The sequence below is a fragment of the Parus major genome, chromosome 2 (assembly GCF_001522545.3).
Source record: "Parus major isolate Abel chromosome 2, Parus_major1.1, whole genome shotgun sequence".
Lineage (NCBI taxonomy): Eukaryota > Metazoa > Chordata > Aves > Passeriformes > Paridae > Parus > Parus major.
This window is the reverse complement of record NC_031769.1, coordinates 44,054,418-44,070,359: the sequence shown is the minus strand read 5'-3', so window position 1 is coordinate 44,070,359 and position 15,942 is coordinate 44,054,418. Positions and strand designations below refer to the sequence as shown.

Below are 15,942 nucleotides of genomic sequence, written 5' to 3'. Positions count from 1 at the left end.
ATGGTGAGAGGGATCACAAACACTGCTGACAGCTAAATCCTCTCACTGAGGAGCAGGACCATTCCACTTGGAACCACATCTGCTGAATTCAGCTACTCAGAAGCCAGAGAGCTGAGCCTGGATCATGTGTTGTGTGGGTTTTCTGATTTGGGGATTTAATTTATTTTTTATTTTTTTTTGCATAATCACAGCAAAGATGGGTTGTAAATAAAATAAAGAGAAAAATAAAAATAACCCCATTTATTGTATACACAAGTCCTTTTAATCAGGCCCCAAATTCATTTCAGAAATGTGCTGTCACATTTCACAGATGCAAGATATTCTGAAAGAGCTGAAACCAAACTTGAGCACATTTCTGATTTTATCCTAAAATACCATACATTCTGTTTATTTAAGAAATCAGACGATCCTTTTCTACCCAAAGTTTTACACCTCAAGCCAATACAAGCCAATCATCTTGTTTTAGAGCCACAACATTCTAGGACAAGTCAAAGTATTTTTAAGTTGGTTAATACAGATTATGTTAGAAATTTAAGGGAGGAAATATGAAATCAAAGCTGATTTTACAAGAGGATCACACACATTTCTATTAAATTGTTACTTTTGTCTTCCACAAAAAAAATAAATCCTCAACAACAGCATAAAATTCCATTTGTTTTAGAAAAGCATACATAAAATAACACTGGCACACCTTATTTTAAAAGACTTTTTTTTGTCTCAGCTCTGTAGCAATACTCCAATACAGGTTGTTCATTAAGAGATCAATGACAGGCATGTAGCAAACTTAAAAAAGGCAAGCCAAGTACAAATCCTCTTTTGAGATTATTTTTGTATTTGTAATCTAAATGGGAAACAGTAGGCATGAAACATCTATACAACAAACATGAAACAGCTATGCCATTTTTCCCTTAATGATCTCAAGAGCTTTTAATCTGGCAACTGGAAAACAACCTTCATGTTGCCATGCCCAGGGGACAGATTCCTGACTGAGTATGGATGTAGAAAGTCATAAGTACTTAAATACACACAACCCTCTAAGCCCTTCCAACTTCCAACTCCCCAGTGTCAGCAGCACATTAGTTAAAGGAATGCTCAGTGATACTGATCAACACTGAACAGGTACAAGGGACAGTAACTCCTACTGTGTCTTAGGGTGAGCTGTAAAAAACACCTCCCTCCTGCTTTAACAGCTTAAATATCAATCTTGTATACATATTTACAGAGTGTGAGGAAATATTCAGCCACTTAAAGATGTAACACATACACTAGAGCCTTGCAGAAGGATAAGGAATTAATTTCTGACTGGAACTCAAGGTACATCTGGCCTATACTGCAAAATTAGAGTACTACAGCCTGTAAGAGTGCAGCACATCAGATAAAATTAAAAAAGCCTACAAACAGGGTATGGCATTACAGCAGGGGATATCTGATTACTGCCTGACTGTAAATAACACATGCATCTTCAGGGCAACTGAAGATGTACCAACTATAAGCAGGATGGCAGTATAGGAAAAAAATTAGGTATTCTGTCTAATTGTATTTCAAATATTTGAAACTTAAGTTCAATGACTTTGTATTTTAGAGTTTTATAATGGCTTTGGATGTACATAGAGCCTTAAATGCCAAACTTTCAAGGATATCCAACTAAGATTTTTAAAGATACAGAGAGAGAGAGAAACAATGATGTTACAGAGGTCTTCAGTCCAGGGATCTAAGTTAATGGAAACAAACTTCATATATAAACTTATTTCCTATGACTATTTACTAGTTCCCTCCTCCCCCTCCAAAGAAGCTCTCCAAAACAAAATGTTATTCATTTTGGCTGTGCAAAAATGGAGTTCAGGAATAAAGGTTCAAGCAAAGCCACTGAAGCAATGATTAGCATGCACACACAGCCCAGGCACTCCTTTTCAGAGGTTCCTCCACTCGAGAATTATCTGGCCATAATCGTGCTCCTCATGCTCATCTCTGAGACACAGAGTCAGATTTAGCAGACCATAGGTGACAGTCAAGGGCCTGATAGCTCAGACAGTAAGAAGTAGGCATCTTACAGACTTAAATTACTAAATCTCATATTCTACAAACAAGAACTGCCAGCAGCATTTGGGAAGTGAGGGTTGCGTTGCTCCTAGCTGCATTAAGTAGATGTAGACTCAGAACAGACAATTTAGTGAATTTATTTATGCAACACCTTACTCCAAGGTATCAGCTCAGAGTCAGCTAGAAGAGTCTAATAAAACTATGCACAAGGCTGTGAATTCAAAACAAGTTTCTACATCCAATAACACCTTGAGTTTAAGCCTAAGTATCACTAAGAAGGAAATCTTGATTGGTAGGTCTGAAGGACACAGACTTCACAACAGTCCAACAAAAAACCACCATTTTTTGCAGTCTGAGCCTGGCCAGCCTCAAGTCCTACTAGTGGACTTCAAAAGAGTTTCTACTATAAGCTCCTTTTTACTGCCTTGACAATTATGGGCCACATCCTTCAACATTTTTTAACCTATTTTGGAATAGATAAAAAGATTGAAACCTGCCTTCATTCTGAAAACAGATTTCTGTGGCAGCACTATAAACAGTTATTTTCCAAAGCCTTCATTTTCAGCATTTTTAAAACATAGATATGTATTCCAAGGAAGTTTAGCTTTGACAAAGAAGTTTCAGAATAAGATGACAAAACATGATATTTTTGAAGCCTTTCATCTACAACATACAAAGAGATTTGGGCTTGTAACAAAGCTAATTACAATCTTAGAAACACTGTTTTAGTTTAAAACACTCATGGACAAAAATTTCTGCTTTCCTTCTAGAAAGATTAAAAACTTCAAATGTGTTATGTCTTACTCCATCTCCCTATACTTTTGCCTTTCAAAGGTCAAAACACGAGCATCTTCACCCAAGCCACCCATGAATTCCGAGGTTCTTCTTATTAAAAAGGATTTTTAAATGAGGAGGAAGAAAACCAAATATTTTTCTTACTTATTCCAAGCAGAATGACGATGGAGAAATGACTCAAGCTTAGGTAGTAAAAGTTAATGGGATGCCATATGAAATGAAGACTGACTCAGTAACATGAGACCTGCTAGTCATTAATCTTCAATTCAAAGCCCACTAGAAGTACTTGTATAATACCAGCAAAATAGAAGGTACTGCTTGCTTTTCCTCTTGGGCAGGAGAACAAGCTTTAAATAAGAACATCAGTCTTTCTGGCATGTGATAAAAAGATAACCACTAATTTCTATGTACCCCCAGAAGACTGATTACTTTAGTAGTTAAGAATCAGGACTAGGTAAACTTGCAGTAGAATGCCTTTATTCTGCTCATCTGCAAGACTTGCATAAGATTTATTTTTGGATTTCCATTTGGTATGTGGGTATTTTGAGCTTTGCATGAGGCATTTCCTCCTCCTGAATGTATTGCACCTTAACTGTATACAATCTTCTGGAGCATCCTTTCTCTGGAACAGATAAGATCTGTAACATCAGGCAGAATTTGTGGAGATTGAGTGACTGGAATTTTACAAGTGGAATTGTCTAGACCAGGCGGAGAAAGGAATCGTCATATAACGCTCCCCTAATTGTTGCTAGTGCCTTAAGGGTTCATTTCTGAACTCAAAAATCTAAAAGAAAAGAAAAAAAACCCAGTTCAAATAAATTAAATTTGAAACATTTCTGTTTAGAAAGGCAAATATGAATAGGAAATAAAGTATAGATACATGTGATATTAAATAATAAGTTTTGCATAATTCTTTACTACTTTAGGTAGTAAACAATTATTTTATCAATTTAATAATTTTCCTTTTCTGGCTAAGTTATTACTAAGCCTTAGCAGTAAAGAAATATCTCTTTCTTTCTTTCCAGAGAATACACGATATGACATGAAGTTTTTTAAACATTTCCCACTATTGTAATGGTTTTGCAACTCAGCATGTTCTGAATTGTTTCAGAAAAAAATTCCATGTCTACCTCAAAAGGAAGACAACATCTGCTTGTTTCACCAAGTGAATTAATTTAATTCTTCATGAGACATATCCTACAAGCAGAACAGGAAATGCCTACAGCTAACTAAAGCTAGCTGAAAGGCATGGTGGAACAAACCTAATGTAACCTCCAGTAATGCTGAAATAATTGCCTTCTAGAAGAATCAGCTTTTTGTAGCAACACCTAAACTCTATTACAAAACCCTCCATGTCAACCATCAGTCCTAGGAAGACTTTTCATAACAGGGAAGAGGTTAGTGTAGGTCCTGCTCCCTTCCCTGCTCCTGCAGCTAGCACTACCAGCTCAGTCAAGCACTCTGCTTGCCATGGCACAGTCATGGCAGAATCCAACACACTGCCTTTTCCCTTTACTCAGTGACAGAGGAGATACAACACCCCATCCACTTCCTTTAAATGTTTTGGGACTTTTGTCCAAATGTTTTGCTTTGAGGAGCTCAGCTTGTTTTACCCCTACTTTGCTTCACATTAATTCCTCATAATCACTGCAATAAATTTTAGAGAAGATCCAGTTACTTACACAGCAAACAATTGATGTCTTATTATGCTGCTACTAAGGTACACCTACAGTACAGGCTTTTAAAACACTAGTCTTACAGCTACAGGGTAAGATCACATCAAGCTAATCTACTGATTAATCAGCTAGTACTTAATCATGTAAATTTTCCAATTTCTTCAATCAGCAGTGAGTTAACACTTGCCACAAAACAGTTTAGCCATTCCTCAGCAAGGCTACAGTGCTAGTTTAAAACTTAAGCTAAAGCATTTCAAATATCCCAGAAATTATATGAATAAACTTTTATTTTTAAGCAACAACACACACTATTTGAATAAAACTCACACATTTAACTCAGGTGGAGAGTACTAAACTGAACAATCATCGCTAATACATTTCCATTGGAAATGTGTTAAAGTTCTCAAGGGTCTTCATTACCATCTTACTGAAGTTTTCTTATGTGTTTCTAGCCTACACACCACCTGTTTCATGCAGTCATGCAAATCAAATTGTAAATGTTCAGGTAGCAGGGAAGTCCATTCACAGCAAAGACTCATTCTTCACTGAAGAGCCAGGATAGGTAAGACAAATACTGCAGGATTCTTCATAAGAGTACAGGTTAGAAACCATGAACTTTCAGTTGTTCTTCCTTGACAATGCCAATCTAAAGGAGAGAAACAATGCATTTTAGTAAAGCTTACATATTTAGGCTCTTACAGTGATATCAAGTTACCCTAATCTTATACTTTGATTAAAGAAACTGCTATACAATGTATACACTCAATGAAACATTTTTTAGTTTACAGAATGTTTCTGGGCCAAGCAGAAGAATTGACTAAACAAAAAGAAAATCTTATCGGACATCCGTTATTCTTTGACGGTGTAACAACTCTGCATCATCATTTGCATCAGAGTAAGCCTCTTTCCTCTACAGTGTTTTCAGTCTCACGGTTATGGTTTGCATTGAACACTTGATTTTACAAGCACAGAGCTCAAGTTGCCCTGTCAGAGAACAAGAGGCGTGTTGTAACCGTGCAAAGGCATTCTATAGTGCTTTGATTCTTAGCAGAGGCTTACTCTCATTCTGCAAGTATCATTTTACTTTCTGGCTGATAATACAAAAGAACTACAGTGGCCATCTTTAGCTGGTTAATTAGCATCAGTACCACCTGTCACCCTAGTGCTTCCAGAGAGGTTTAGATATTTATCTGCAGTCCCTCACCTCCAAGAGGAATTGGCAAATGTTTTTCCTCTGGTCACCTTGCAGCTGGATAACTTCGCCGTATTCAGGATGCTCAATCACAGTACCATTACAAGCGAATTTCTAAGAGAGAAACATCCATATTATAAGACATCTGATGTAAGTCATGATTTTGCTTAGTCAGTCTTTTCAGAAGAACTTTGTCTCAGAAGCTGCTTACTATTTTGATACCAAGCCAGGCAAAGGTTAAATCAATTTTACTGGCTCCGAGAGGAAATGGAATATATCTGCTGATACAAACATACACAAACTAAACTGCTGATGGTAAATTCGGCAGTGACAGGATTAGCTACTGTGCAGAAGGAAATGGTCAACAATTATTGCAGTAATGAAAAATGAAGTCATAAGATACGGCCTCTCGACTTCACACTATTTAAAAATAATTATTGTTATCTTGGCAAAACTAAAGGCCTCTATTTTCAGCAACAACCCAGCTGTAACAGAGGCAGGAATAAAAACCAGCTCTACTTTAATTTGATTTTATTTTTCACATCAAGAAAGTCATGCATCTGTGAAAATTTAAAGAAACACTCAAAATATATTTTATTTGTTTCTTTTTAAGATAGAAATGTTTAACCCTTTAGCAAAATCAGTGTCACTGGACACTGATAAGTGTTTTCAGAAAGAGAAAGGACTTGAATATGAAAGTGGTGTGCACTGGAGAGAATGAAGCGACATAAAGATTTTGTTACTTGTTATTAAAAGCTATCTTACTCCTTTATATATAATCATTATAAAATCAAATCAGCAACTTTACCTTTTTGAAAGCTTTCACAAGTTTCTTCTTGTCATAATCATCTGCAATGCCCTGAACGGTTGTTAGTGTCTTTCTTCCGTTTCGTTGCTGGATCCTTATATGAATGTAATCCTCAGTCCCCGCCGGGAGTAAGTCGTCACCCTTTGTTGCATCAGCAAAGGGGTCTGCAGGAGGAAAAAGATTCATGTATTTCCCACTAAAGAAAACACCCAAGCTCAAAACTAAGAAGAAAGATTCTCACTTCTCAAAAAAATTATTATTATATTCAGAGTATCATCTTGATGTTTAATCACTGTTTAAAAACACACTGTTAAAACCAAAGTGCTTTTTCTACAGCTGTATAAAGCGATATTACACTACATGCTCAGGACAGCCCTCTCAACTACCACGCACCATTTCTGCCATGTCTTCCTAGGTATGAATGATTTTCTGCTACAGTATCAGTTTACTTCATTGTTTCTTGCAAACTGTAAATCCTGAACCTGAAAACATGTTTCTGAGAGAACATCAAACGTACATAAGTTTTAGACAGCTGCATACATTAAAGTGAAATAAAACAACTGTATCTCTTTTCAGATCAACTGATAAGAACAGAGAAACAGAAAAGCTCTAGAACAGACACCTCCTTACAGGTACAGAGCAGAAGTCTTAGACTGTGGCAACTACTACACTTCCAGCATGTTAAGGCATGGATGTAATGCTCGGCTATTAACAGAAATAAAAGAGAAATACACTCTAACAGATGTCTACAGAGGCTGCCTGTAAACCAGAACTCCTCCAGTCAGCAGCTTTAGTCAAGAAATGTAACAGAATTAATTTAGGCTTACACCAAAGAAAGGTCAGCTCTCAAATTCTTCCAAGCTTAGCATTTATCTAGCACAGATAGAAAAGCCTTTAGAAAGAAGGGGGCTTCTGTGCTAACACTTCTTATACTCGTACTTCACAAAAACATGCTTAATACTCAAGAAATTTTACAGCTCTACAAATCTCCAGTAGCACCAAATAAACCTTGAAGAATCAAGTACTTTATTACTTTTTTAAAATAATCATAAGTAATTTTTGGTACTAATCAGAACAATATTTAAGAGCCTATGTAGGTTCAACACCAGTGCAAGCTACAATTTCCCAAACTTCCGTTCAAAACTCAGATCTAAAAGCACTGGTCAAGTTTTGCTATCCACTAGAAAGAAATGCCCCAAATGAATAAAACTTCAGCAGAAACATAAAAAAGTAGTTCAGCTGCAGTCTGACAGATCCTTGTGGAAACAAGAGCATTAAAGGCACAGAAAGCATAATGAGGATTCAAGCACCACAGGAAACAAATACGGCATTGGGAATCTTGACCAACTCAGCTTCTACTACAGAATTTGTAAAACCCTGCTGAATTTTACTGTCTCCCACAGCTTGTGGCTCAAACAATAATAGAAAATCTTAGTCAAAGAAAAAGTGGAAGAAGAAGAGGACTTGGGCATAAGGATCACTTGGCAGAGTTTAGGACTCTAGGCTGCAGATAAGGCAATACAGCTTGGCAGAGTTTAGGGCTCTAGGCTGGTAATAAGACAGCACTGTAGATGTCAACACTGGACCCCTTCAAACCAATCCTCGGGGAGGCACCTTCCTTAAGCACAGGGTGAGCTCCCAAATCATGACTGCACGTAACCTTCTCACATGGCTTATACATGCAGAAGATCAGAGTCAAAACTGTGACCAAAAGCCTGAGACTATTGTATAAAGTTCTACCTTGCTCACTTCTGCTGCTTATAGATAAGGCAAGAGCAGAACGCTGGCCCGGCACGGTTAAACTTCCCTGCTGATAGGGGAGAGATGATCTGCCAACTGCGTAGCTCACTCTACAGAAACAATAACCTTTGAAGGGCTTGTATAGCGTTTTGGGACATGGCTGAGGATGAGATGCTGCAGCAAACCAACCGTAACTGATGAAATTATTTCCTCAGCAGAGGATACGAGCCCTTGATCCGGGGTGTCAGAGCCGAGAACATGGCAGCACCTCCTACGGGAGCAGCGAAGAGCTGAGCCTCCCGCCCGAGGTCTCCTCGCCGCACACACCGAGCACGCCCCGAGGCCGGCGGCGCGGGAGGACAAGGACGAGCCGCCGGCGCTGCCTCACGGAGCACCGCAGCGACGGCGACACCGCTCAATGTCACCGCGGGGGCGGGGGGCCCGCGGCCCCCAGGAAGGCGGAGGCAGGACGGCGGAGCCGGGGGCGATGGGTGGGTTTGCCGAGGGGGTGGCTGCGTGGTGCCGGCGACTCTTACCGAAGGATTGGAGGTTCTGGATCGAGGACATGCGACTCTGCGGCGAGAGGCTGGAGCTGCGGGGAAGCGAGTCCGCTCGGGTCACGTCTCCGGCTCCGCAGTGCCACGCGGGGGCGGGGAGCGGGAGGGAGCGAGGGGAGGGGTAACAAAAGCAGAGGGACGCGGGGAGCGAACCCGAGACGCAGAGCGAGAGCGAAAGGAAGGAATAAGGAGAGGAGGAAGCGCAAAGGGAAAAAAAACGTGGAGGGAGGGAGGGACCCCCCGCCCCTTGGCCGCACCGCCCCACGGCACCGCCAACGGGCGCCGCCCGCCGCGCTCCGCACAAAATGGCGTCCCGCGCGTGAGGGCCCCTGAGCAGCCCGGTGCACAGAATCACGGAATCGGTTAGTTTGGAAAAGACCTCTGAGGTGCTCGAGTCCGACCCCTGACCGAACATCAGCATGTCAACCAGACCGTGTCACTGAGTGCCACGTCCAGACGGGGACCCCAACACCGGCTTGTGCAGCCCATTCCAATGTGTAATCACAGTTTCTGTAAAGAAATTCCTCCTGATGTCCAGATTGAACCTCCCCCGCTGCCGGCTGAGGCTACATCTTCTTGTCCTGTTGCTGGTTGCATGGGAGAAGAGACTGACCCCCCACTTGGCTACACCCTCCTTTCAGGCAGCTGTAGAGAATGATAAGGTCACCCCTGAGCCTCTTCTTTGCAGGCTAAAACCCCCAGCTACCTCAGCTGCTCCTCATATGACTTGTGTGCAAAAGCTTTCACCAGCTTCACTGCCCTTCTCTGGACCTGCTCCAGCACCACGATGCCCTGTCTCACTACAATGTTCTCCTCAGTGGATCCCCAACAGCAGTGCTGGCGTGTTGCTGGAGCCCCTTGTTCTCCATGCTGCTGGCCCTCAGGCACCCAGCAAGGGTGACACCCATGGAGGCCCTTCCATACTAACATCCCTTTGGCATGGGTAGTTTTCCAGCTGATCTGAAACTGGGAGAGCACTTATCCCTTCCCCATTAAAATCTATTGGAAATCCCATTCCTTCAGGCCCTCCTCACTGGACAAAATGCTGCTTTTAAATGTTGAATGTGGTGAGAGTGACAGTCAGCATCCCACAAACCACCTGTCTCCACTTTGGGCATGACTTGGAGACGCAAGAAGTTCCACCTCAGCATGAGGAAGAACTTCTTATTGAGGGAGGCAGAGCACTGGAACAGGCTACCTAGGATGGTCATGGAGTTTCTACCCCTGGAGACATTCCAAACCCACATGGACATGTTCCTGTGTCACCTGCTTGAGGTCAGAATGCCTTGGCAGGGGGATTGGACCAGATGCTCTTGAGAGTCCAGTCCAGCCTTAACTATCCTGTGATTCTGAGAACTTTGCACCCTTTCAGGCAGGTGCAGCTGCTGTTCCCGAGTCCGTAGGGGCCCCATGGATGGCTGGCATGTGGCCTCACAGGACTCTTTGGTCAGCCACTCGCTGTCCATCCCTGTTTTTGGAGGATATCAGCAGTGCAGGGGCTGCAATAGGAAAGGTTTGCCTTTAAAATGGTGTGCAGGTGTTACAAGTCTTGCTAGTCCTCATGAGGTGATTAATGGCTTTGTAGATGTTCAATAAGCTAATTCTGCTGGCAGAAGTGGAAGAACCTGTGTTTCTCTTTTATTTTTTCCCCTTTTGGAATTTTATGCTAAATTTCAGTCCTTTTATATTAATGGGATATTTATTTTCTGTGATCCAAGGTCTGGATCAGCACTGCAGCAGTTTTATGAATGCCAATCTGCAATGGTCTAAGGTTTCTAGTCCTGGCACTTTGCAAAGAAGCTTTTCTTTCTTCCATTGGGAAAACAAGGCCATTGGCCATGGCACAAAACCTTTGTTTTCCCTTTGCTACTATCATTGATTAAACCTTTCAGTGCTGTAAAGGGGGGTTGTTTAACTCATTCCCAAGCAGCTGCAAAAGGCACTATTGAGGCAGTAATGGGAGGATGGGGCAAGAGTTTGAGGCAACAATTTGGAGAATGTCTGTGGATTAAGGATGCAGAACTAAACACTGAAAAACCTTCTGGGAAGGTTGAGGAAGCTTAGGACACTCATCCTCAGGGACATTACCCCAGGATATCAACAGCACGTCTCTCAGAAAACTTAAATTACTACTAATGTGAAGAAATTTTGCCTCTGATAAATTTTTGCTAATCCTATGTCTCTCTGCAAGATTTTGTTGTTTCTTTTGCTCTCTTATCATCATCCCATGAAATTTTTCCCCGGTGGCAAAGCAGGTCCATCGCCCTTTTCTTTTTCCAGCCACTGTTTTTTGTTACCTTGGCTGCACCAGTACCGATATCAGTGGGGCACTGGAATGAGCCAGATCAGCAAACTAATTTTAGTTACAAAATAAACTCAAAGGTTAAAGCCTCAGATCCACTCCACTTGCATAATCCTGCAACAGTTGTGCTGAGACAACCAAGGAGGACAAGGCTGGCCATGGATGAGAGTAACAGTGCATCTTCAGGCACAAGCCCCAAGTCTGAGCCTGCAGGTTTAGATGAGTATACCAGTCTTTGTGTCAGTTCTTCTGCTTACTCTGAATCTATTTAAAGCTATTAAAAATAGTTTTACAGTTTTACAGTTCTAATTCTCACTGTTAATTGAGTCCTATGGGCTCATTAGGCATCGGTGGAATTCATCCTACAGTTTACAGACAAATGAGATTGGATGTCTGGGAAGCAACAAAGCTTCTTTTGTAAGCCAAGAAGATGTGCCTTTGTTATCCTTAAAATGAAACAACAATGAATAGTTCTGGCAACTGCAGAGGGAATGGAAACAACCCCCAACTGCACAGCTTGGCATGCACTGTGCAGCAATTAAAATAAAAGTGGTGCCCAGCACCCTCATTGTTCTCTTGGCAGCCTTCTGCAATGTCCATGTGAATTGGCAGGGCCTCTGTGGGGCTGTGTCAATTCAAAGAGCTCTCCCTTTGCTGTCCTGCTCAGAGGGAGCTGCAGGTCTCGATGTCACATCCATCACTAAGATCTGACACAAATCCTGTCTGTGCCAGCACATTGCACCAAACTTTGGTGTCTGTGCTCAGAAGCAGGTGGCATCCTGCTGGAGACGTGCTGCTCCTTCTATTGCCCCTCAACAGGACAGTTGTCCTGAGTTCCTTTGACCTGAGTCCTTCCCATTGCTCTTGAGCAGTCACTTGTGGCAATAGACCTGTGAAAGTCCTGGTTGTGAGGGGCTTCCAGTCACACCAGACTGAAGAAAGGTGGGCAAGGCAGACATGGACCTGCAGCAACCAAAAGAGGTAGAAGCAATTGAAATAGGTTTAAAACCTAAGTGAAGGTAAGAGGTGTTGTTGCTTAACTGTTGAATTTCAGATTTTGAAAACGGTTAAATTTCAGATTTCAAAACCTGCTCAATTTCAGATCATCCTAGAACCGAGGTTGTAGTTAATCTCATTCACTAATATTAGACATCAGGGTTTAAGCAATATTTTGGGAATGAGACTCCTGTCTTTCCATGACTAATGTATAACCTGCCAACTACAGTGCCAGAAAAGAACATTAATTAATTTGATCACGGCTTCAAGCTATTTAAATGTAATAGTTGCAAGACCTGGTTATGAATAGCAATTAGAGATCCCCTTGCTCGCCTTTTACTGTATTTCAGTTCATCTGTCAAGCTGTATGTGAATCATTACAGGTTATTTATGACTGGATAAGCCTCAGGAATTAAAATCAGGGGCTCACTGGCATACAGGTGATAAATATGACATACTGAAGCCATAAAGTATACTTTTGTAGAAAATGTCACCCTAGTGCAGAACCTCACCTTCACTGGGTATTCTCAGAAGCACTTCAGATGTGCTTGAGCAGCAATGGGTAACCCAGACCAGTGGGAGAAACTTTGTTCTTCCAGAGAATTGCTGTGTTAGAAAAACGGGCTGGAAATGGCACAAGAAAGCCTTGCATCAGGCAAAAAAAGTCAGCCATGCAGTAGAGTTAAACCTGTGCTTTAGTTTAGGACTCTGTATGACATCTGTCTTTGGTTATGTGCATGTAAAAGGCCACCCTTGTCTGCACCTGCCCCTTTGTAATAACCAGAGTGAACAACACTGTTTTTCACTTTCTACAGACACAGTTCTAGTATATACTACTATTATTTTCAGGTACAGCACAGCAATATTTTGAGTTTATACCTTAGGAGCTTTTACAAAGCCAAAATTTAATTAGGGCTTGCTCCAGTAGGCAGCTCTCCCATACCTGACCCTGCAGCCTGCCCTACCAGAAAATGTCAGACTTGCATGCTGACCTGTCCTCTGCAACAGCCTGGAAACCCAATTACTGCTTGAAGCACATGGTGTTTAAAGAGCAGTTTAAGTTGCCTAACAAAGCAACCGTGCATGAAACATGCAAATGGCATGCAGCAGCACTAATTTCCATCCTGCATGCCAGCAGTACAATTGCTCTATATACAAATTCTGCTCTACTCCAGTGCCAGAAGCTGGCAGTTGCTGGCCTAATGTTGGCATTCTGAAAATAATGTCAGAGTGCTGGTTCCCTGAGAGATATGCAAAAAATATTTCCAACCTTGATTCTTTTTATTCAATATTAATCTTCTCTGTTCTTGCTACATGACTCTACCCAAAATATCCAGCTTCATTTGGAATCTGTACATCCCAAACCTCTGTGCAGAAGGCTTCCCATTAGTTTTCTATCAGGGAAGAAGAATAGCAAAAGTACCAGAAGAAATCTTCCCTCTTCCACCAGCAGAATAGTTCTGAAGGTGGCTGTAACCATGCCAAGCCTGACTTGTATTTTTTTCATCCAAGCTCTGGTGCAAAACCTTCATGGTGTGCTAAGGAAAGGCTTGTGGAGAGTGGCTGAAGTCCTGAGCTGTAGCCTATTCTTGAGCTGCCCAGCTGCTAACAAGTTGTCCCAATATGCAAATGATACCTGGGAGACTGGGCTAACTGGAAACTGTGCTGATGATAAACACCTGGATATCCAGCCCAACCCCAGAGAGACTGGGCTATGTGTAGTTTGGCTGAGCTTGCATACAGGCTCAGATTTCAAGATACACATTCATTTGAAATGTGGGGGGTTTATTCCCTGCTCAATAATGATTGCAAACAAGATGATAATTTCGGCATTAACCACTAGATGGTCCTCTTTCTCAAATAAAAAAAAAAAAAAAAAAAGTAGCTCCAAAATAAAGCTAGTTCTGGCTTTTCTCTGAACCTGAATGTTAGTAGAGAACAGTTTCTTTGTAAAGGTAAATGTTATTAGATATTATTCATCTAGCTGACTAAATTGACAGGGCTTTCTGAATAGGTTCAAATACAACTTTTCATAAGCTCTCCAAATCCGTTTAGTGCAACAGGACCTCCACCCCACTACAGAAGGCTGGACAGATTTGTAAGTCAGGCAGTAGTTCAAGGTATTTGCAAACTTTTCCCAGACTGGTATGTGAAACAATAAGAGTGGTGGGCTGGGTTCTCCATCCAGCTGCATCAAATGTCTTTGCTTTTGTGGTTTTTCACCTTCTGTTTGTAGAGTGCTCTGACCAGCAAAAGAATTACAGAAAAAAATAAGATTTGGATTAGGTTTTTGAGAAAACTAAATGTGAAGATTTGTCATCAAAACTGTAGTTTACTGTTGGCCTCTGGTCTGGTACTGTCTTGTCAAAGAATATTTCTCTGCATCAGGCTTGCTGGACCTCATTCTCTTGGGTCACTCCAGCCTCCAGGCAATACTTTCCTATCATCTCCATTCATCCCCCTCAGCATTTCCTGCTCAGAAGCTGACCTCTCCTTACCTTGGGAAGTTGCTTTCCTTCTCACTGCCCTTCACACCTGTATATCTACTACTGCCTTTTTATTTAGTGCATCTCTGGTCATTCTTCCCACTGAGACACTCCAGCTAGCAGCTGTCTCTGTTCCTGCTTGTAACTTATGCAGGAATATTATGTGCAGGAGTCTTTAATTGTGTGAGGCAGGAGTTGAATTTTTCTCAAGGATCTTCTACAAAGAAGACAGCATATGCCCAGCCTCTCCCTCAGAAACAAGAAAAGAAGGGAAGTTTTAACACACAAACCTCTGCATCTTCACTACTGACCAAGCTGTCCTCTAGATATCTTTCCAGTTTGGTCTTTCACAACCCTGGTTCCTCTGAGAGCTCTTTCCTAGTTCCTCCCAAGTCTGAGTGGTTTCACATTGCTGTGCTGCATGAGCTGACATTGCTTTTCTCAGCCAAAGCATAAGCCCTGCTATAGATGAGGTAACAAAATAAAATAAAATCACAACTGCCTGAAAAGACCTGAGAAGCCAGAATGGTTTCTGTGAAAGCTTGTGGGTACTGTATATAGTACTGTGGTGATTCAGTTGTGGTCTGGTGGATAGGAATGGTGATGCCCAGTGAATGAGAATGGAGTAAAATTTACTTTGCTAAGAGAAATGCCTGCTGAGGCTTATTTAAGCAGACTGTCACATAATTTATTACTCTTCATTGCTGAGAACATTTTACAGTAGCCTTTCATGAAGTCAGAATGATTGAAAGTGAAAATAAAAATACCTGAATGAAAGAGAGAATGAAAGCTCTTGAAACTGGCAAGTAGTGTGTCCAGAATGGATGCACAGCTGTGATCCTTCTTGTAGCAGAGAAAGAGCTTTGAAGTCCTTGGCACACAATTTTGTGGATGCTGAGAATTTACATGGGTTCAGGAAGCAACAGTGGAAGGGAAGAAACCCGTCAGGGGCTACCTACCACAAAGAAACATTTGGTTTGGGAAGTCTCTGGATCACGTGGCTTGAGGGTCTATGAGAAGAGTATAGTGGGGAACGTGAAAATATGCTACCCTGTTTTTAGATGTTTCCATAAATGTCCTTTGTTGTCCACTGTCAAAATCAAGATACGGCACTAGATCAACTTTGGGCCAGAATGAAGACAGATGATCATATTAGAGCATTTGAAATGCTGGCTCTCCTAATAATGATTTTTTTTGTGAGTGGCTGGGGTTTCTTTTTATTTTATTTTTGTATGGCATATTATTTTGCAAGCAGCCTTTACCAATAAGGAAGCATTCTTAACATGAAGACATTGCAAAATTTTGTTTTATGTGGTAACTTCCATGTGGCTGACAATCGGTGAAAACAAT

At 41.4% G+C, this 15,942-nt stretch overlaps 1 protein-coding gene across 2 annotated transcripts; it reads right to left on the bottom strand.

Moving 5' to 3' along the window:
* Positions 1-225: 225 nt before the first annotated feature.
* Positions 226-9,034, bottom strand: EIF1B (eukaryotic translation initiation factor 1B). 2 transcript variants are annotated; one of them, XR_001519715.3, is made up of 5 exons: positions 8,788-9,032; positions 6,512-6,675; positions 5,716-5,817; positions 4,976-5,157; positions 226-3,619 (listed from the first exon to the last, which is right to left on the bottom strand). XR_001519715.3 is itself a non-coding variant. In XM_015619521.3 (4 exons), the coding sequence occupies exons 1-4, from the start codon at positions 8,816-8,818 to the stop codon at positions 5,113-5,115; spliced, it is 342 nt and encodes a 113-aa protein (XP_015475007.1). In that variant the 5' UTR covers positions 8,819-9,034; the 3' UTR covers positions 226-5,112. The 2 variants fall into 2 exon arrangements, 1 of the variants encoding a protein (XP_015475007.1); XM_015619521.3 differs by having other exon boundaries at positions 226-5,157; positions 8,788-9,034.
* Positions 9,035-15,942: the final 6,908 nt, after the last annotated feature.

Coding starts and splice junctions, on each gene's coding strand:
- EIF1B (XM_015619521.3), bottom strand. CDS start 8,818: ATGTCCTCGATCCAGAACCTCCAATCCTTCG. Junction 6,676..8,787: donor CCAGAACCTCCAATCCTTCG/GTAAGAGTCGCC, acceptor TTCCTCCTGCAG/ACCCCTTTGCTGATGCAACA. Junction 5,158..5,715: donor TTTGCCAATTCCTCTTGGAG/GTGAGGGACTGC, acceptor TCTCTCCTTTAG/ATTGGCATTGTCAAGGAAGA.